General features: G+C 36.4%; 1 protein-coding gene and 1 long non-coding RNA gene across 3 annotated transcripts; one reads left to right on the top strand and one right to left on the bottom strand.

The window, feature by feature from the left end:
• Positions 1-4,213: 4,213 nt before the first annotated feature.
• LOC103833302 lies at positions 4,214-6,905 on the bottom strand. 2 transcript variants are annotated; one of them, XM_009109391.2, is made up of 2 exons: positions 6,525-6,905; positions 4,214-6,156 (listed from the first exon to the last, which is right to left on the bottom strand). In XM_009109391.2, the coding sequence occupies exon 2, from the start codon at positions 5,859-5,861 to the stop codon at positions 4,449-4,451; it is 1,413 nt and encodes a 470-aa protein (XP_009107639.2). In that variant the 5' UTR covers positions 5,862-6,156; positions 6,525-6,905; the 3' UTR covers positions 4,214-4,448. The 2 variants fall into 2 exon arrangements, with proteins under 2 accessions (XP_009107639.2, XP_009107638.2); XM_009109390.2 differs by having other exon boundaries at positions 4,214-6,169.
• A 246-nt stretch (positions 6,906-7,151) lies between these two features.
• On the top strand, positions 7,152-14,260 carry LOC117127375. The gene is made up of 2 exons (XR_004450348.1): positions 7,152-8,268; positions 10,165-14,260. It is a non-coding gene; the product is annotated as an uncharacterized LOC117127375 (long non-coding RNA).
• Positions 14,261-15,660: the final 1,400 nt, after the last annotated feature.

Raw genomic sequence — 15,660 nt, forward strand, 5'->3', positions numbered from 1 at the left:
AAGCGGAGTATCTCCTGCGGGTTACCATTCCTATTTGAATATATTTTATCATTTCTTGCCTTCCAAATATACCATAAGATCCATGGAAAGTATTCAAATTCCTCCTCTTTCGATAGTCTCCAAAATAAATAATCCATATTGGTGAAAACTGAGGAAGATGGAAAACAGTCTGGAGATGAAGGTATCCTGGATAGTGCCCATGCTTGTAGTGCTGGTGGACACTCAAACAATACATGATTAGTAGACTCCTCGTCTGCCCCACACATACTACATCGTAAATCACAATCAATCCCCCGAGTTTTTAGATTCTTCAAAACTGGTAGTGTACCAGATAAAATTTGCCACACAAAATGTCGCAGTTTCGGAGGACACTTCAGTTTCCAAGAAAAAGCCAGAAGTGGTGTAATCGTTGGTCCGTATATGGTCATCTTTTGACCCCTATCTGGAAATAAAGATTCAACCTTAAAACCTGATTTTACCGTGTATTTACCTGTCTCCGTAAAACTCCATCCAACCGTGTCTGCCGTACGACTTCGGCTGACGGCTAAACCACTGATAATCTTCACATCATCAGGGTGAATATAAGCGTTGAGCAAATCCATATTCCATGAACAATCAACCGGATTAATGAGATGCTCCACCCTTAAATTGGGATCTAAGAATTGAACATTATTTTTTGGTAGTGCTGATCTCGGGCGAGGAGCGGGGATCCACAGATCTGTCCATACAGAGATAGACTGGCCGGCTCCCACTCTTTTGATTAGCCCTTTTTTAACCAGAGATCTAGCTGAACAGAGGCTTCTCCATCCATAGGAAGATGAGTAAGATCTGTGATTTTCCAGAGGGTCTGTATTCCGAAAATATCTTCCTTTAAACACTTTTGAGAATAAACACTCTGGTTTGTCTAACAATCGCCAAAACTGTTTAGCCAATAAGGCGGTATTGAAATCTTGGAGGTCTCTAAAACTCAAGCCCCCATCCTCCTTTGAAATGCATACTTTGTCCCATGATAACCAATGAATTCCTTTTTTATTCCCGCCTCCACCCCACCAGAAGTGAGATATAGTACTTGTTATTTTCTTCGTTACCCCTTTGGGAAGTCTAAAACATGACATTACATGCGTTGCCATCGGGGAGGCCACTGACTTAATCAACACTTCCTTTCCTCCTCTCGTAAGAAACCGAATCGTCCAGCCGTTGACTTTGTTATTTACTCTATCGTTGAGGTAGCCAAAAATCTGTATTTTTGACCCACCTAAATTTTCCGGAATGCCCAGATAGTTACCCATCCCTCCCAAATTAGTAATACCCAGAATAGTATGAATAGTTGTTCGCATATCCTCCAGAACTTTATGGCCGAATTGCACAGATGATTTTTCAAAGTTAATTTGTTGTCCGGATGCCGCCTCATAATCCTTTAGAATTTTTAGAATAACCCCACACTCTTCTGGAGTAGCCTTACAAAAGAATAAACTATCATCCGCAAATAAAAGATGGGAAATGGCTGGACTCCCTCGCGCAATTTTTAATCCTGTTAGCCTTTTCCCCCTTTCCTCTTTCTTAATATTAGCAATGAGAGCTTCGGTACAAAGAATAAATAAATATGGGGACAAGGGATCTCCTTGTCGTAATCCTCTTTCCGGGATAATGTGCCCTTTTGGTTGCCCATTTAATAGAACCTTGTACTGAACCGAGGAAATACATTGCATTATCAATGTCACCCAGTCAATAGAAAACCCCATCTTCAAAAGTATCCGCTGGACAAAAGTCCATTCTATCCGGTCATATGCCTTGCTCATGTCCGTCTTTATTGCTAGAAATTTTCCCTTACAAGACTTATTTGTACGCAGTGCATGAAACATCTCTTGCGCAATGAGAATATTATCTGATATTAATCTTCCTGACACAAACGCAGACTGAGTTTCCGATATTAAATTTGGTAGTAACCCTTTCAGCCTCTGACATAGTACTTTTGAAATAATCTTATAACCAACATTACATAAGCTGATAGGTCTCAGCTCAGTCATTTTATTTGGTCTAGCCGTTTTGGGAATAAGACAAATATTTGTCATATTAAGTCGATCATCAAAAACTCCTGTCGTAAGAAAATTATTAACCATATCCACCACATCTTTTTTAATGATTGACCAAGACTGTTGATAAAATAACGCAGTCATTCCATCAGGACCAGGAGCTTTTTCCGGATACATCAAAAAAAGTGTGGATTTCACCTCCGCTTCCGTTGCCTTAGCCATTAGCTTAATATTTTGAATCTTCGTTATCGAGGAAGGAACTTCCTCCAGAAAACTTTCAAACTCATCTGGAGATGAAGTATGGAACAAATCAGTAAAATACTTGACTGCTACTTCCTCTACCTTCGATTCCGCATTAACCCAGTTCCCATCCTCGTTATATAGACCAATAATCCTATTTTGAATCCTTATTTGTTTCGTTAGAGCATGATAAAATTTTGTATTCCGATCACCACAAGTATGCCATGTCGTCCTATTTTTCTGTTCCCAATATTGCTCCTCATCCTGATATGCTTCTTGTAATTTCCTAGAAACCTCCAGAAATTCATCATTTGTCTTTGTATAATCATTCTGAATCTCCTCAAGAGCCCTTTGTAAGGTATTTATTTTTTCCTTACCGTATGGCGGGTGAGCCTTTCTCCAAGCCGAAATCTCATGCCTACAATGGTGAATCTTATCAACAATACCTACTCCTCCCCGGCCCCGTTTCGAGTTCCAACCCCTCGAAATGGATTCCATAAGTCCTTCTTGACCTACCCATCTTTTATCAAATCGAAACTGCCGACGAAATTTAATTATCTTATCCTCAATAGATGCCACAATGGGTCTGTGATCTGAACCAATCATCCCCAGATATTCAACATGGGAATAAGGAAACATATTATGCCACTCAACATTTCCTAATGCCCGATCTAATCGACATTTAACCACTTGTTTGTGTCTCCTGCCACTCCATGACAAAGTATTGCCTAAACTTGGGAATTCCAATAAGCCACAGTTCTCTATCATATTATTAAAAGACAAAAAAGTATCTGCGTGCCGTACCGCCCTTCCTTCTTTCTCATGATTCCCCGTAATCTCATTTAGATCACCAATAATAAACCATGGTTCATCGCGGACAATACCAATTAGTGTTACTCTTTCCCAAACATGATCCCTCAGACTTTGATTAGGCTCCCCATAGATAAAAGATATAAATATCCGCTTTCCTTCATATTCTAACTCTGTGTCTATAATTCGATTGTTTGAAGAAATAATGTTAACCTTATAAGATGAGTCATAGAACAGAGCTAACCCACCATTTCTACCTATAGGATCTACCGTGTGTAGATGACTATATCCAAAATGAAACTGAACTGATTGTACAAAATCAAACTTTTGCTTTGTCTCCGAGAGAAAAATAAATGCCGGTTTATATTTTGACCAAGTTTCCCTTAGATAACTAAAAGTCCAATGGCTACCTAATTCTTGACAATTCCAACTTAATATTTTCATAAACCACAATAAAAACTAACAAAATGGAAACGCTTGTCTTGCAAGAGATGCAAATTTTGGCTCCCTGCAAATATGGTAACCAACGAAAACCTTATGAGAGCTTAGAGGCCGACAAGCAACGTCCGTATGAGAGCCCTTGAACAAACCATGTAAATCCCAGAACCATATAGTCCGGTCAAAACAATCTGAGACCAATAAGTCTTGTATCCATAATAAAACCAATCTGGTAAGCCACAACCAAGTTCCAAAATAGGCCTCCAAAATGATAGTTCGACACAAGTCAAACCATTTAATATTACGTACGTACTCATACCATATTGGATAAACTCCCCCGTATTCTAAACCACATAACAACCTGACCTTATTTAAGAGCATTTGTACATATATCTGTTCTCCACCCAACCAACATAAACAATTATCACTTAGGAATAAATAATCTAAAATATAATAGAATTTCCAAATTATTTGAAACCAGAAACACTGAATAAACCCAAATCCCATATAAGGCACCATATGGTAATAATGCAAAAAGAATATCTCCTGCATCAAACCAGTAAACCACGTAGCCTCGACAACACCCCAATCTTGTGGTAAACCTTGAGTTAGGATACTGCAGCTAGAACATAAACCAGACATGACATAATACAATGGAAGGCCACACTTCAACTCCATTAACACAACCTTTGTGAATCCAACTCCAACACCAGAATCGATATAATAAAAAAGACAATGACATTTAATAAAACCATCTGGCCGCTCACAAACTATCAAGAGATCACCATATCTCTGATTCAACCAAGCAATACCATAGACACAGAAAGACATATAATTAAAACCGCTAGGACCTGACTCGATTCTAAGGGATTTCATAGACGAATCCAACATTATTCAAAGACTCAAAAAAATAGCTTATTCAACCCCTTACGCTGCTGAATTCTTTGCCTTTGGAGGGGCCTTCTTGATACCTTTGTCGCCTTGCTTCGCTGCTACCTTTGCCAGAAGCTTCTTACGTGGTGAAACAAAAGACTGGCCTCCACGTTTCTTGGAGCCCCCCGTCGCAGCAGGCTCAAGCATTGGTCCCTTCTTCCTGGTATCTTTCTCCTCATCACCCTCCCCCGCAACCTGCTTATCTGTCTCAAACTGAGCAGTCTCTTGCACCGTTTGATCACCAACCCCTTGATCCTCAGAAGCCAATTCCTCCTCCGTGAAATCCATGATCTCACCTTGCTCCCAATCTTCTTGATCATCTCCTTCCTCCAACAGAAGCTCCGAGTCAGAGAGGAGTACACCATCGACCATCAAATTTGCCTCATCCAGAGCCTGAGAATGTAAAGACCGTTCTTCAGCAAGTTTTGTCTCTTCCTCAACTTCTCCTTGTTTCTGCTCCACCGGAATTTCCTGCATATTCGGAGTGTCTCCCACCGCCACAACGTCTTGATCTGTGGACCCTATCTGAATAGTTGAAGCTGGTTCTTCAAACAACAATGTCTTCCGAGCCTTGGAGGAAGATGCTCCAGTGCCATCTGGCCCCACCTTGTTAACAGTACCCGCCACAGGAGACCTCCTAACGCCTTTAAAGGCACCAAGCATGAGCTTATTTGGGTCCTGTAGAAGTTGATCCCGTTCATCATTTCGCAATTGCTGTTGCTGAGGACCCCGGAACTGCATACCCATCCTCCTATCACCATAACCTGTGTACCTTCCTTGGTAAGAAGCGCCATCACCATAACCCCTTGGATGCTTTCCTTTGTACGGATGGAAAGAGCCCTCCTGTCTATAGACGCCTTGCGGCTCTCGAACAATACCTTTACCCTTATCACCACCTCGCCCGGCCTGAGAACGATTGTAATGCGCCTCTCTCCGCTCACCAAACTGTTTGGTATCGTTGGCAACAACAGCTTTGTAACTCGTGGCTGCTGCTCCATCACCATCAGAGCCCCCAACCATAAAGCTTTCAGTGTCTTCCTTGGCCAGAGCTGGACATCGAGATTGCTCATGAGTGAGCATATAACACTCTCTACAGAAGCCAAACAGCTTTTCATACCTAAGCGCCACCGTAACTTCCACCCCTTGCTCAAACTCCACCGTGACCGAGAAAACCAAAGGCTTGAAGCCATCGACCTCCACCCGTATCCTTCCACCAATTAGATCCATCTGCCCTTGAACGGTTCCAATGGCCTGACCCACACTCTGCAAAGTCTCTGCCGCCCGGAACTGGAGAGGGAGATCCAACACTCTGACCCAAAAAATTATCTTGGAAGGGTAATTTGGTTCCAGAACCGGCTTCCACCTAACCAACGAGACCATCCAAGAGTCGAAATGAAACGGTTCCATCTTAAGAACCTCCACAATGTCTTCCTCCAGACCAAATGCGAACTGAAAACGCCCAGTCCAAGATCAGTACCAACCACCCGACCTTCCACGTTCCAGATCCTTGGGAGCATGAATAACAGGATCTTCATGTCCTGTTTTTGAGGGTTCATGCATCGCCCAATGAGGGTTTTTGAAAAGCTCGCAATGAGTTCCGAATTATCGAACCTTGGAACCGTAACCCGTAGACCTGACTTAACCACTTCACCTTTCTTTCCTCCTGACTTGACAATCCATTGACTTTGAGACATAGTGAAACCTAGATCAATGAGCTGTAAAAGAGTTTTTAAAATAGCGATAGAAGAAATGAAAGCTGGTATGGAAAACCTTATGTGTAGTATCCCTATATATAGGAGAACAAGTAAAGCCGTGATATTTATTCTCCAATCAAATCCACGATACCAAATCAAGATATGATTATCAATCCAAACCCGGAAATTTTGATAATCAATTCCTATTTCCTTATTACCCTCAAAACCAAGAACAGAAAATATTTGATGGAACCTCAATGGGATTTGGAGAGTGATACTAATCAGAGAGATGATATCTCTATTCCATAATCCTGTTACCTTATCGAGCCCAATACTAAATTCACCTATCAAAGCCATAAGAAGATTGATAACATACCAAATCCGATGCTGAGGAACATATCGAAATTGCCGATCCTGAAGATTTCGTAAACGATTCTGAATAACCTCAATATCCTCATTTTCCACCTCAAGTCTTAGAGAAACATTACCATAATATCTAATCTGACCAGATCCGCCTAAAAATTGATCCTCCAGAATCAGTACGACCCGCAAGATCTCCACCCCCATCAAATCTGAGAGTGAGAAGATCCCAAAATCCAATATCACCCCGCAGAGAAAGTTGTCATCATCCTCACACATCCAATCAAACCCAAGAACCACGAAAATCGGACGAAATTTCATCGAAATGCTGAAATCACCATTGTTATCGCCGTCACCCCGCAGAGAGAGAAAAAGTCCATTTGAGTTTTTGATTTCTTATAAGTTTGACAAAAAAAATAAACTAACAAACTAACGGTGATAAAATAATAAAAAATTGCCAAAACAGAACCAAAAAACAGCATCAGCCCTTTAGTATAAAATTCTTTTTGTTCATTTTTTTAATCTTTTTTATTCTTTTCATTTTTAAAACTTAATGAAATAAATAGTTTTATGAATTAAAAAATTATACTCCATCTGTTTCTAAAAGATCAATGTTTTAAAATAAAACATATTAAAACTTACCTATAAATGCATAATTTTTGTAATTTTATATTTCCTAGATTTTTAAACCAATAATATTTTAAGAAATGTAATTAACGTTCTTGAACTTCACAACTTCTAATTATTAGTTGACAAAAATTACATTGAAAATATCAAATATGTATCTTTTTGAAACAAAAGTTTTCTCTAGAATATGGATCTTTTAGGAACGGATGGAGTATAAAATAGAAATAAACCATTGATAAAACACTCATATATACAAACTGATTTTTGGTTGTTGAAAAAATTGGTAAATTAAATATTAAATTATGTTCTACTGTAAGTAGATTTCGTCTTCTACAGAAAATGTGTTAGAAATTGAATTTCAGATTAAACAAGTTCATCTATTATTTTTAGAACGAACAATCAGCTTTTAATTAAATTTCTAAATATGGAGAATGCAAATTCTACTAATTGTAAAGTTATTTATTTTTTCTCAGAATACACTTTTTACTTTTATAAGAGCATGTTTAATGCGAGCTCCTAACCGCGTTTCTTAGTGTAATTAACCCCAAAAATAAAAGAAAAAACGAATTAATGCGAAGGCACATCTCCTAATTTAAAGCTCGAAGGCACGGTTCTTAGCTGCGACGAGTCACCATGGTATTGGCTAGAGGAACGGTGGAGTCAATTTTGTTTCTTTCTTTCTTTTCTTTCTCTCTTCGGTTCATCTCCGAAGGCGACGAAAATGGCGATTTCTCGCCCTGTCGGTGGCTCTTGTCGACGCCTCTATGGGTGTATCTTGTCGACGATGGAAAACGGCAAACTCTCAACCGGTGGCTATCCTCGACGAAGGAAACGGTGATTTCTCTCTCTGTCGGTGTTCTCCTCGATGAAACGGCTCTCTGAGACGAAGAAAACCGGCGATTGTTTCTCAAGGGAATCGAAAGGTAAAGTGTGTCTTTGATTCTTTCAACTATGCATGTCTTTGATTGTGCTCTTTCTTGTTCGTGAACCGTAGTAAATTGAAAAACTCTAATCTTTTTTTTTAAATTTGGTTCTGTCTTTGTATCGTTACATGGATGGATCAAGAAGCATGATCCTGGCATGATCCAGGATCGTATGAAGCTGCAACAAAAGGCCAACGATTCTTCATACAGGTAAAACTTTCATTTTTACTCTGTCCAATTGAATAAAGCATTGTTTGTATTCATTGGTGGTGTGTACTCTTTCTTGAGTTTGATAAAAGCATATGGTTCTTTACTGTCTTGAATTGGATAAAGCATTGTCTGTGATTTATGTTGCGATTGTTGAGATCATTTTTAAAGTAGGCATTGTTTGTATTCGTTGAGATAGAGCATTGTTTGTATTCCTTGAGATAGATTTTTATAGTAGGCATTGTTTGTATTCGTTGAGATAGAGCATTGCTTGAATTGGATAAAGCTTTATTTGTATTCGTTGAGATAGATTTTTATTATTGAGATAAATCATTACAATTTTACTTTGCCTATGGGATATGGCCGATGACGATACAATATATTGTTTGTAATGTAGAAGCTATCTCCTTTCTCTGTCAAATTTGATAAAAACTTTCTCTTTGCTGTCTTGAATTGGATAAAACATTGAGTTAAGTTAGGTAATAAATAGATGTTTAAGTGGTTAGTATTAGATTATGGATGTAATAAATTTCTTTTTATGTCTAGATAGAAATCAATGGCTAGGTAGAAATGAATGATGTAGATATATTTCCACTTTGGTTGGTTGTGATCAATGCTTCTATTCCTTCTGTTAAACTATGTCCTTCTCTTCTTTCTTGAACAAACGCACGGGTTGTCCTTCTCTTCCAACTTTCTCCCCTTTGTTCTTTTATTTATCTCTTCTTTGTCATCTTCGGATATGGATTCCTATCCATATAGGCAGACTCCAAAGTTTGTTGAACTACTTAATAGTCAACAAGATATTGGCTTTGGATCCAATGAAGATAGTGTCGAGCTATCTTCAACTCAAGTTCCTTTTCTTGCCACTCAAGGTACAGCTGATTCAAACTTCGTTGGAGACACTCCTGCTGACCGTAGAGAACGAAGAAAGTGGACACCAACGGATGATGTTGTACTGATCAGCTCGTGGCTAAACACATGCAAAGATCCAGTGGTAAGCGATGAGCAAAGATCAGGGGCTTTCTGGACAAGAATAGCAGCTTACTTTGCGGTAAGTCGTCAAGTTGATTGCTGCGAACAGAGATAGGCTTCTCATTGCAAACAGCATTGGCACAAGATCAATGATCTTGTTTGCAAGTTATGTGGAGCCTATGAAGCTGCAAGCAGAGAGAAGACTAGCGGTCAAAATGAGAATGATGTTCTCAAGGTAGCTCATCAAATATTCTACAACAACCATAAGAAGAAATTTCTTTTTGAACATGCTTGGAAAGAGCTGAGGAACGACAAGAAGTGGTGTGAGCTTTCATCTGCTAAAAACGAAGGAAGCTCTAAAAAAGAAAGTGTGAGGACGGTGCAGATTCTTCAAGCTCTCAAAAAACTGAAACGATGCGTCCACCGGGTGTTAAAGCTGCAAAGGCCCGTGGTAAGAAGTCACTGGTTGAGGAGAATGCGCTGAAGGAGTTTCAGACCAAGTGGTCCATAAAACAACATGATTTGACCATGAAAGAACGGTTGTCTAAGATAAGTCTTCTTGATAGTTTAATTGCGAAAAAGAACCTCTAGCTGATTATGAAGAAGCCCTCAAGAAGAAGCTCATCACTGACTTGTTGTCTACTTAGTTTAAGTCTAAGTGTATACGTTTCAAGTTCATTTGTTATGTTCTCTTTAAGTTTGTTGCCCTGTTCTCTTTAAGTTTGTTGTTCTGTTTTCTTTAAGTGGCTTGTTCTGTTTTAAACTAGTAGTTCTTGTTATGCGAAAATGTACTTGTTATGCTAAATGTTGTTTAAATGTTCTCACGGTTTTAATGTAGTTTAAATGTTCTCACGGTTTTCTCACTGTTTCAAATGTTCTTGATGATCTTGTTCATGCTAAAATGTTTAAATTTATCTTGTAATGCAGGTCTTGTACTCACGAGAGTGGAGCATTGTCTTCCTGTTGAGAGGTCAAGAGAGAGAGGTCAGGTCTTGTATTCGCATATCAGGATCAGTCTCTCTTAAAAGAACGTCAAGAATGTGACGAGAAATGTATGTGTGCTGTGTTTTAGTCTTTTGTGTGTTGTACTCTCGTGTGTGTACAGGTATGTGTTGTAGTATTTTGTGTGTACAGGTCTTGTATTCACATGTATCTGGGTCTGTGTTGTAGTCTTCTGTGTGTTGTACTCTTGTGTATGACTTGTAATTGAAAAGAGTTATCACGAGAAATATTGGTGTTGTTGTAGTCTTGTGTCACAGACACACTTGTACTTCACAAGAATTATCACAAACACACTTTAAAAATCAGAAACAAGAATTATCACAAACTCTCTATTCTCTTTCTCACATTCCTCCTATTCTCTCCATTCTCTTTCTCTTTTATCCCAAATTCTTCTTTCCATTCGCTTTCTATATCTGAAACAATTTATAATTTGTAAACAAGAATCTAAAACAAACCTCTCATGGCATCTTCTTCTAGTCACAATTTGGAGGGCTCAATTGATGAAACGTTATTTTGATCAACATCATCAAAAATTTAAGAATCTGCGCAACGTTTATGGTGGGTGATCAAGAAGATGAAGAGAAGACAAGGAAAAACATAGTTTTTATCGAAATAAATCGTGAAGAAGGTCATCTCCGTTTATGGAATCATTATTTCAATGACACTCCAACATATCCTGAAAATCTATTCCGACAACGATTTAGAATGAACAAGCCATTGCTCATGCATATTGTTGATCGGCTCGGCAATGAAGTTCAATTCTTTCGTCAAAAGAAAGACGGTGTCGGAAGGCTTGGTCTCTCTATACTTCAAAAGTGTACAGCAGCTATTTGTGTGTTGGCATATGGTTCAACGCTTGATACAGTCGACGAATACCTCTGGCCCAGTGCAACTACTACTTGGTTATGTCTGGAAAATTTTGTGGAAGCAATAATAAATATGTTCGGCGATGAGTACCTAAGAAGACCAACACCGGATTTATCTTCAGCGTCTACTTCATATTGGAGAGCTTCGTGGATTTCCCGGGATGATAGGAAGCATCGATTGTATGCATTGGGAGTGGAAGAATTGTCCCACCGCTTGGAAAGGTCAATATTCTCGTGGTTCGGGAAAACCCACAATCGTTTTAGAAGCGGTTGCTTTATATGATCTTTGGATATGGCATGCGTTTTTCGGACCTTCAGGTACCTTAAATGATATCAATGTTCTTGATCGCTCACCTATTTTTGATGACATAATAAATGTCCAAGCTCCGCAAGTGAATTTCTCGGTCAATGGAAGAGAGTATCATTTGGCTTACTATCTCACCGATGGTATTTATCAGAAATGGGCCATTTTTAGACAATCTATTCCAATACCACAAGGCCCGAAAGCAGTTTTATTTGCTCAACGTCAAGAAGTTGTCCGAAAAGATGTCGAACGTGCTTTCAGAGTCTTGCAAGCTCGATTTCCCATTGTTAAAAATCCGGCACTTTGTTGGGATAAAATCAAGATTGGAAATATTATGAGAGCATATATCATACTCCATAATATGATAGTAGAAGACGAACGAGATGAATACACTCAATTTGATGTTTCAGATTTCCAACAAGGAGAAGGCAACGGAAGTTCACATGTGGATCTCACGTATTCTACATATATGCCTATGAATATCGCCATTATGATGGGTGTTCGAACTAGAATTCGTGATAGACAAGAGCATCAACAACTGAAATCTGATTTGGTTTAAAATATATGGTGTCAATTTGGACGTAATCAAGACAACAACTGAGCTTCGATGCCTCTTTCAAATTATTATTGTTTATTTTAGTAATCTTTGTTTTTGTGTTATTACTTTAAATTATATGTTTAAAATGTAATGTTTGACTTTTTTTATTTAATAAATAAAATTAATCTTCAAAAAAAAAATGTTTACTAATTTTTTTTTAAGAACCCTTAACTAAGAAACTTCCATTGGAGCAGCAAAATTAAGTGTCTCTTAACAAAAGTTCTTAACTTAACTTTTTTTTTTTACAACAAAAGGCTAAAAAGTAATGTGATTCCTGATCCAAGAGCCACCTTGGGGGAATTTAGTCAACATAAACCATAGCAGAAGGCTGATTCCTAGCACCTCGTGCCAACTTATCCGCCATTATGTTTTGTGCCCTCAGAATATGTTGAATAGTAAAGGGGTGAAAAAATTCCTTACATCGCAGAAACTCTTCCATGTGTATAGTGAACGCCGGCCATTTTGTAGGTGTAGGCACCATCTGCACCAGTTGAGAGCAGTCAGTTGCAAACACCACTTCTGAGATTTGTAGGATCTTCATGCACTTCATCGCCCATATCAAAGCTTCACATCCAGCATGTAAAGGTGATAGACTCTTGCGAATAGCCATTGCACCCATCATAATATCAGTTGATCCACCTTTTTTGTAAACACATCCTTGTCCTGTACAAGAATCATGTTCCCTCCATGCCCCATCAATGTAACACTTACATATCGCCAAAGCATCACGGTTCTCCACAATACATGGGGGAGCCTGATTTATTAAATTTTTGGTCCGAGATTCAGCCCACAAAACACTTTCAATTTCCGTAGTCCGGAGAAGATCTAAAGGATCTCTTATCTTGTTTTTAAAAATCTTAGCATTCCGATTCTTCCAGATATACCATAAAATCCATGGAAAATAGCTCAAATCTAATTCTTTTGGTGTCCGCGAAAAGAGATAGTCCATGTTTGTAAAAAGAGATGGGATCGGAGCATGATGGGATATTAGATAAAGTCCAAATTTGAAGTGCTAATGGACATTCAAAAAACAGATGATTAATAGATTCTTCTTCAGCCCCACACATTTGACATTGCATATCACATTTGATTCCCCATGAGTGAAGATTCATGTACACCGATAAACAACCAGAAATTATTTGCCAAACAAAATGTTTCAATTTTGGTGAGCATTGTAACTTCCAAGAGTGCGCAATAATGGTTTTGTATCTGGTCCCATATCCCTATACTGAGTACCTTTATCAGGATATAATTTCTCTGTCCGATAGCCTGATTTTATCGTATATCTACCATGATCCGTAAAATGCCAGCCATATGAATCTGGCTTAGGGTTACGACTAATGGCTAAACTCCGTATAATACTCACATTGTCCTGATGGACATATGCGTCAAGTAAATCCAGGTTCCAAGAAAGATCAACTAGATTAATTAAATCCTCCACTTTAAGTAATGGATTCAAGAATTTATTTGAAAATTTTGGGATTGCTGACCTCGGGTGAGGAGCGGAGATCTAAGGATCATTCCAGACTGAAATGGTTAAACCTATTCCCACTCTTTTGATTAGCCCTTTATTAACTAGAGATCTAGCTGATGTGATACTCCTCCACCCATATGAGGGAGAATATGATCTGATAGGATCCAAAGGATCTAACTTTCGGTAATATCTACCTTTAAAAACCCTTGCAAACAAAGAATTTTGTTTGTCGATTAATCTTCACAACTGTTTTGCTAATTAAGCCTTATTAAACTTTACTAAGAATCCATTAACTTTACTAATTAAACATTTATTAAGAATCCATTATGGGTTTGCTCCAATAAACATGCTCTAAAGTATTCTAAATTCTCGAAATGCAAAATCTACACAATACTCAAACGGCTACAAGAGCTAGAATTTGCTTATTGGATTTTTTTTGGTTTTACGCAGTGTAGAAAATATTTTTACAGATAAAAAAACATGATTTTGACGAAAATTTGAAAATTCCAGTTAAGAAAAAATTCTAAAAATATTTGTAATATTCTAACTTCCCTAAAACGTATGTAGGTCGATTTACCTTGGAAAATTGCCACATATACCACATTCATAGTACCACTTTTCATGTTTACACTAATTATTTTTACCCTCATTTTTAATGAAGGGTAAAGACACTTATACTCCTAGGGTTAACTAATCTAGATTTAGGGTTTAGAGTTGAGGGGTGGAGTAGAGTTTGTGGAATGTGAAATTTAGGATTCTAATAAATATATAAATAAATACTAAAAAAATTTAAAAAATTTAAAAAATAGTTTCAAACATAATTTTTGATTTTCAAAAAAAAAATTTGAAAAGAAATTCAAAAAAAAAATATAAAAAAGTTTGAATTTGAAAATTATAATTCGAAAAATAAAAAAATATTTTTTCTTTTTATTTTCATTTTGTTTTTTATTTATTTAAATAATAATTTATTATATATATAGATAACAAAGATATAAGAGTTTTTTGCTACTTAATGAAGAAGATATTTTTGAAAATGTCCCTTTAGTGGTGGTAAAGATGAAAAGTGGTACCATGAAAGTGGTAAACATAAAATTTCTCCATTTACCTTGTCAAAAATATCAAAACAATATATAATATTCTAACTTCCCTAAAATGTGTATGCACTTTTCCTTTTTATTAAATTTTTTATTTTATTTTATTTTTAAACTTTTTTTTTCCTTTTTATTTAAATTTTTAATAAAAATAAACTTTTTAATTTTAACATTTCTAAAAATTTTGTAAGAAAAACTTGGGAAATTGCCACAAATAGCACATTCATAGTACAACTTTTCATGTTTACACTAACCACTTTTACCCTCACTTTTAATGAAGGGTAAAAGACAATTATACCCTTAGGATTAACTAATCTAGACTTAGGGTTTAGAGTTGAGGGGTGGGATAGGGTTTTTGGAATGTGAAATTTAGAATTCTAATAAATATATAAATAAATACTTAAAAAATATATAAAAAAATAGTTTCAAACATAATTTTCATTTTTCAAAAAGAAATTTGAAAAAATAACTATTTTTCATTTTTCTCGGAGTGAGAAATTTTTTTTTCAAAAAAAAATTTATAAAAAAGTTCGAATTTGAAAAAGTATAATTCGAAAACATAATAAAATTTTTACTATTTTTCATTTTTTTTAAATAATGATTTATTATATATATAAATAACAAGGGCATAAGAGTCTTTTGCCACTTAATTAAGAAGGTATTTTTGAAAATTTCTCTTTAGTGGTGGTAAAAATGAAAAGTAGTACCATAAAAGTGGTAAACATGTAATTTTACCGAAAAACTTTATAAAAAGTGTTTAATAAAAATAAAACTTTGTAAAACGTTTTTAATAAAACTTTAATTAAAATAAACTTTATAAAAATAAAAATTTATAAAATGTTTTTTTTAATAAAAAAACGTTAAATAAACTTTATAAAAAATGTTACACAAATTTTTACTTTTAGAAAAAGCTTAAAACATTTGTAAACTTTTTAGTTTTATTAAACTTTTAAATTAAAAAAAACTAAACATTAAATTTTAATGTTTTTAAACGTTTTTTCCTTTTTATTAAACTTTTTAAAATTCAATTAAACTTTAAAATTGTGTTTAATGTGTTTAATTTGGGATTATGAAAAACTTATACTAAA

The sequence above is a fragment of the Brassica rapa genome, chromosome A08, assembly GCF_000309985.2.
Source record: "Brassica rapa cultivar Chiifu-401-42 chromosome A08, CAAS_Brap_v3.01, whole genome shotgun sequence".
Classification (NCBI taxonomy): Eukaryota; Viridiplantae; Streptophyta; class Magnoliopsida; order Brassicales; family Brassicaceae; genus Brassica; species Brassica rapa.

Bases quoted from the DNA above. Each gene is read 5' to 3' on its own strand.
- LOC103833302 (XM_009109391.2), bottom strand. From the start codon at position 5,861: ATGGAACCGTTTCATTTCGACTCTTGGATGGTCTCGTTGGTTAGGTGG.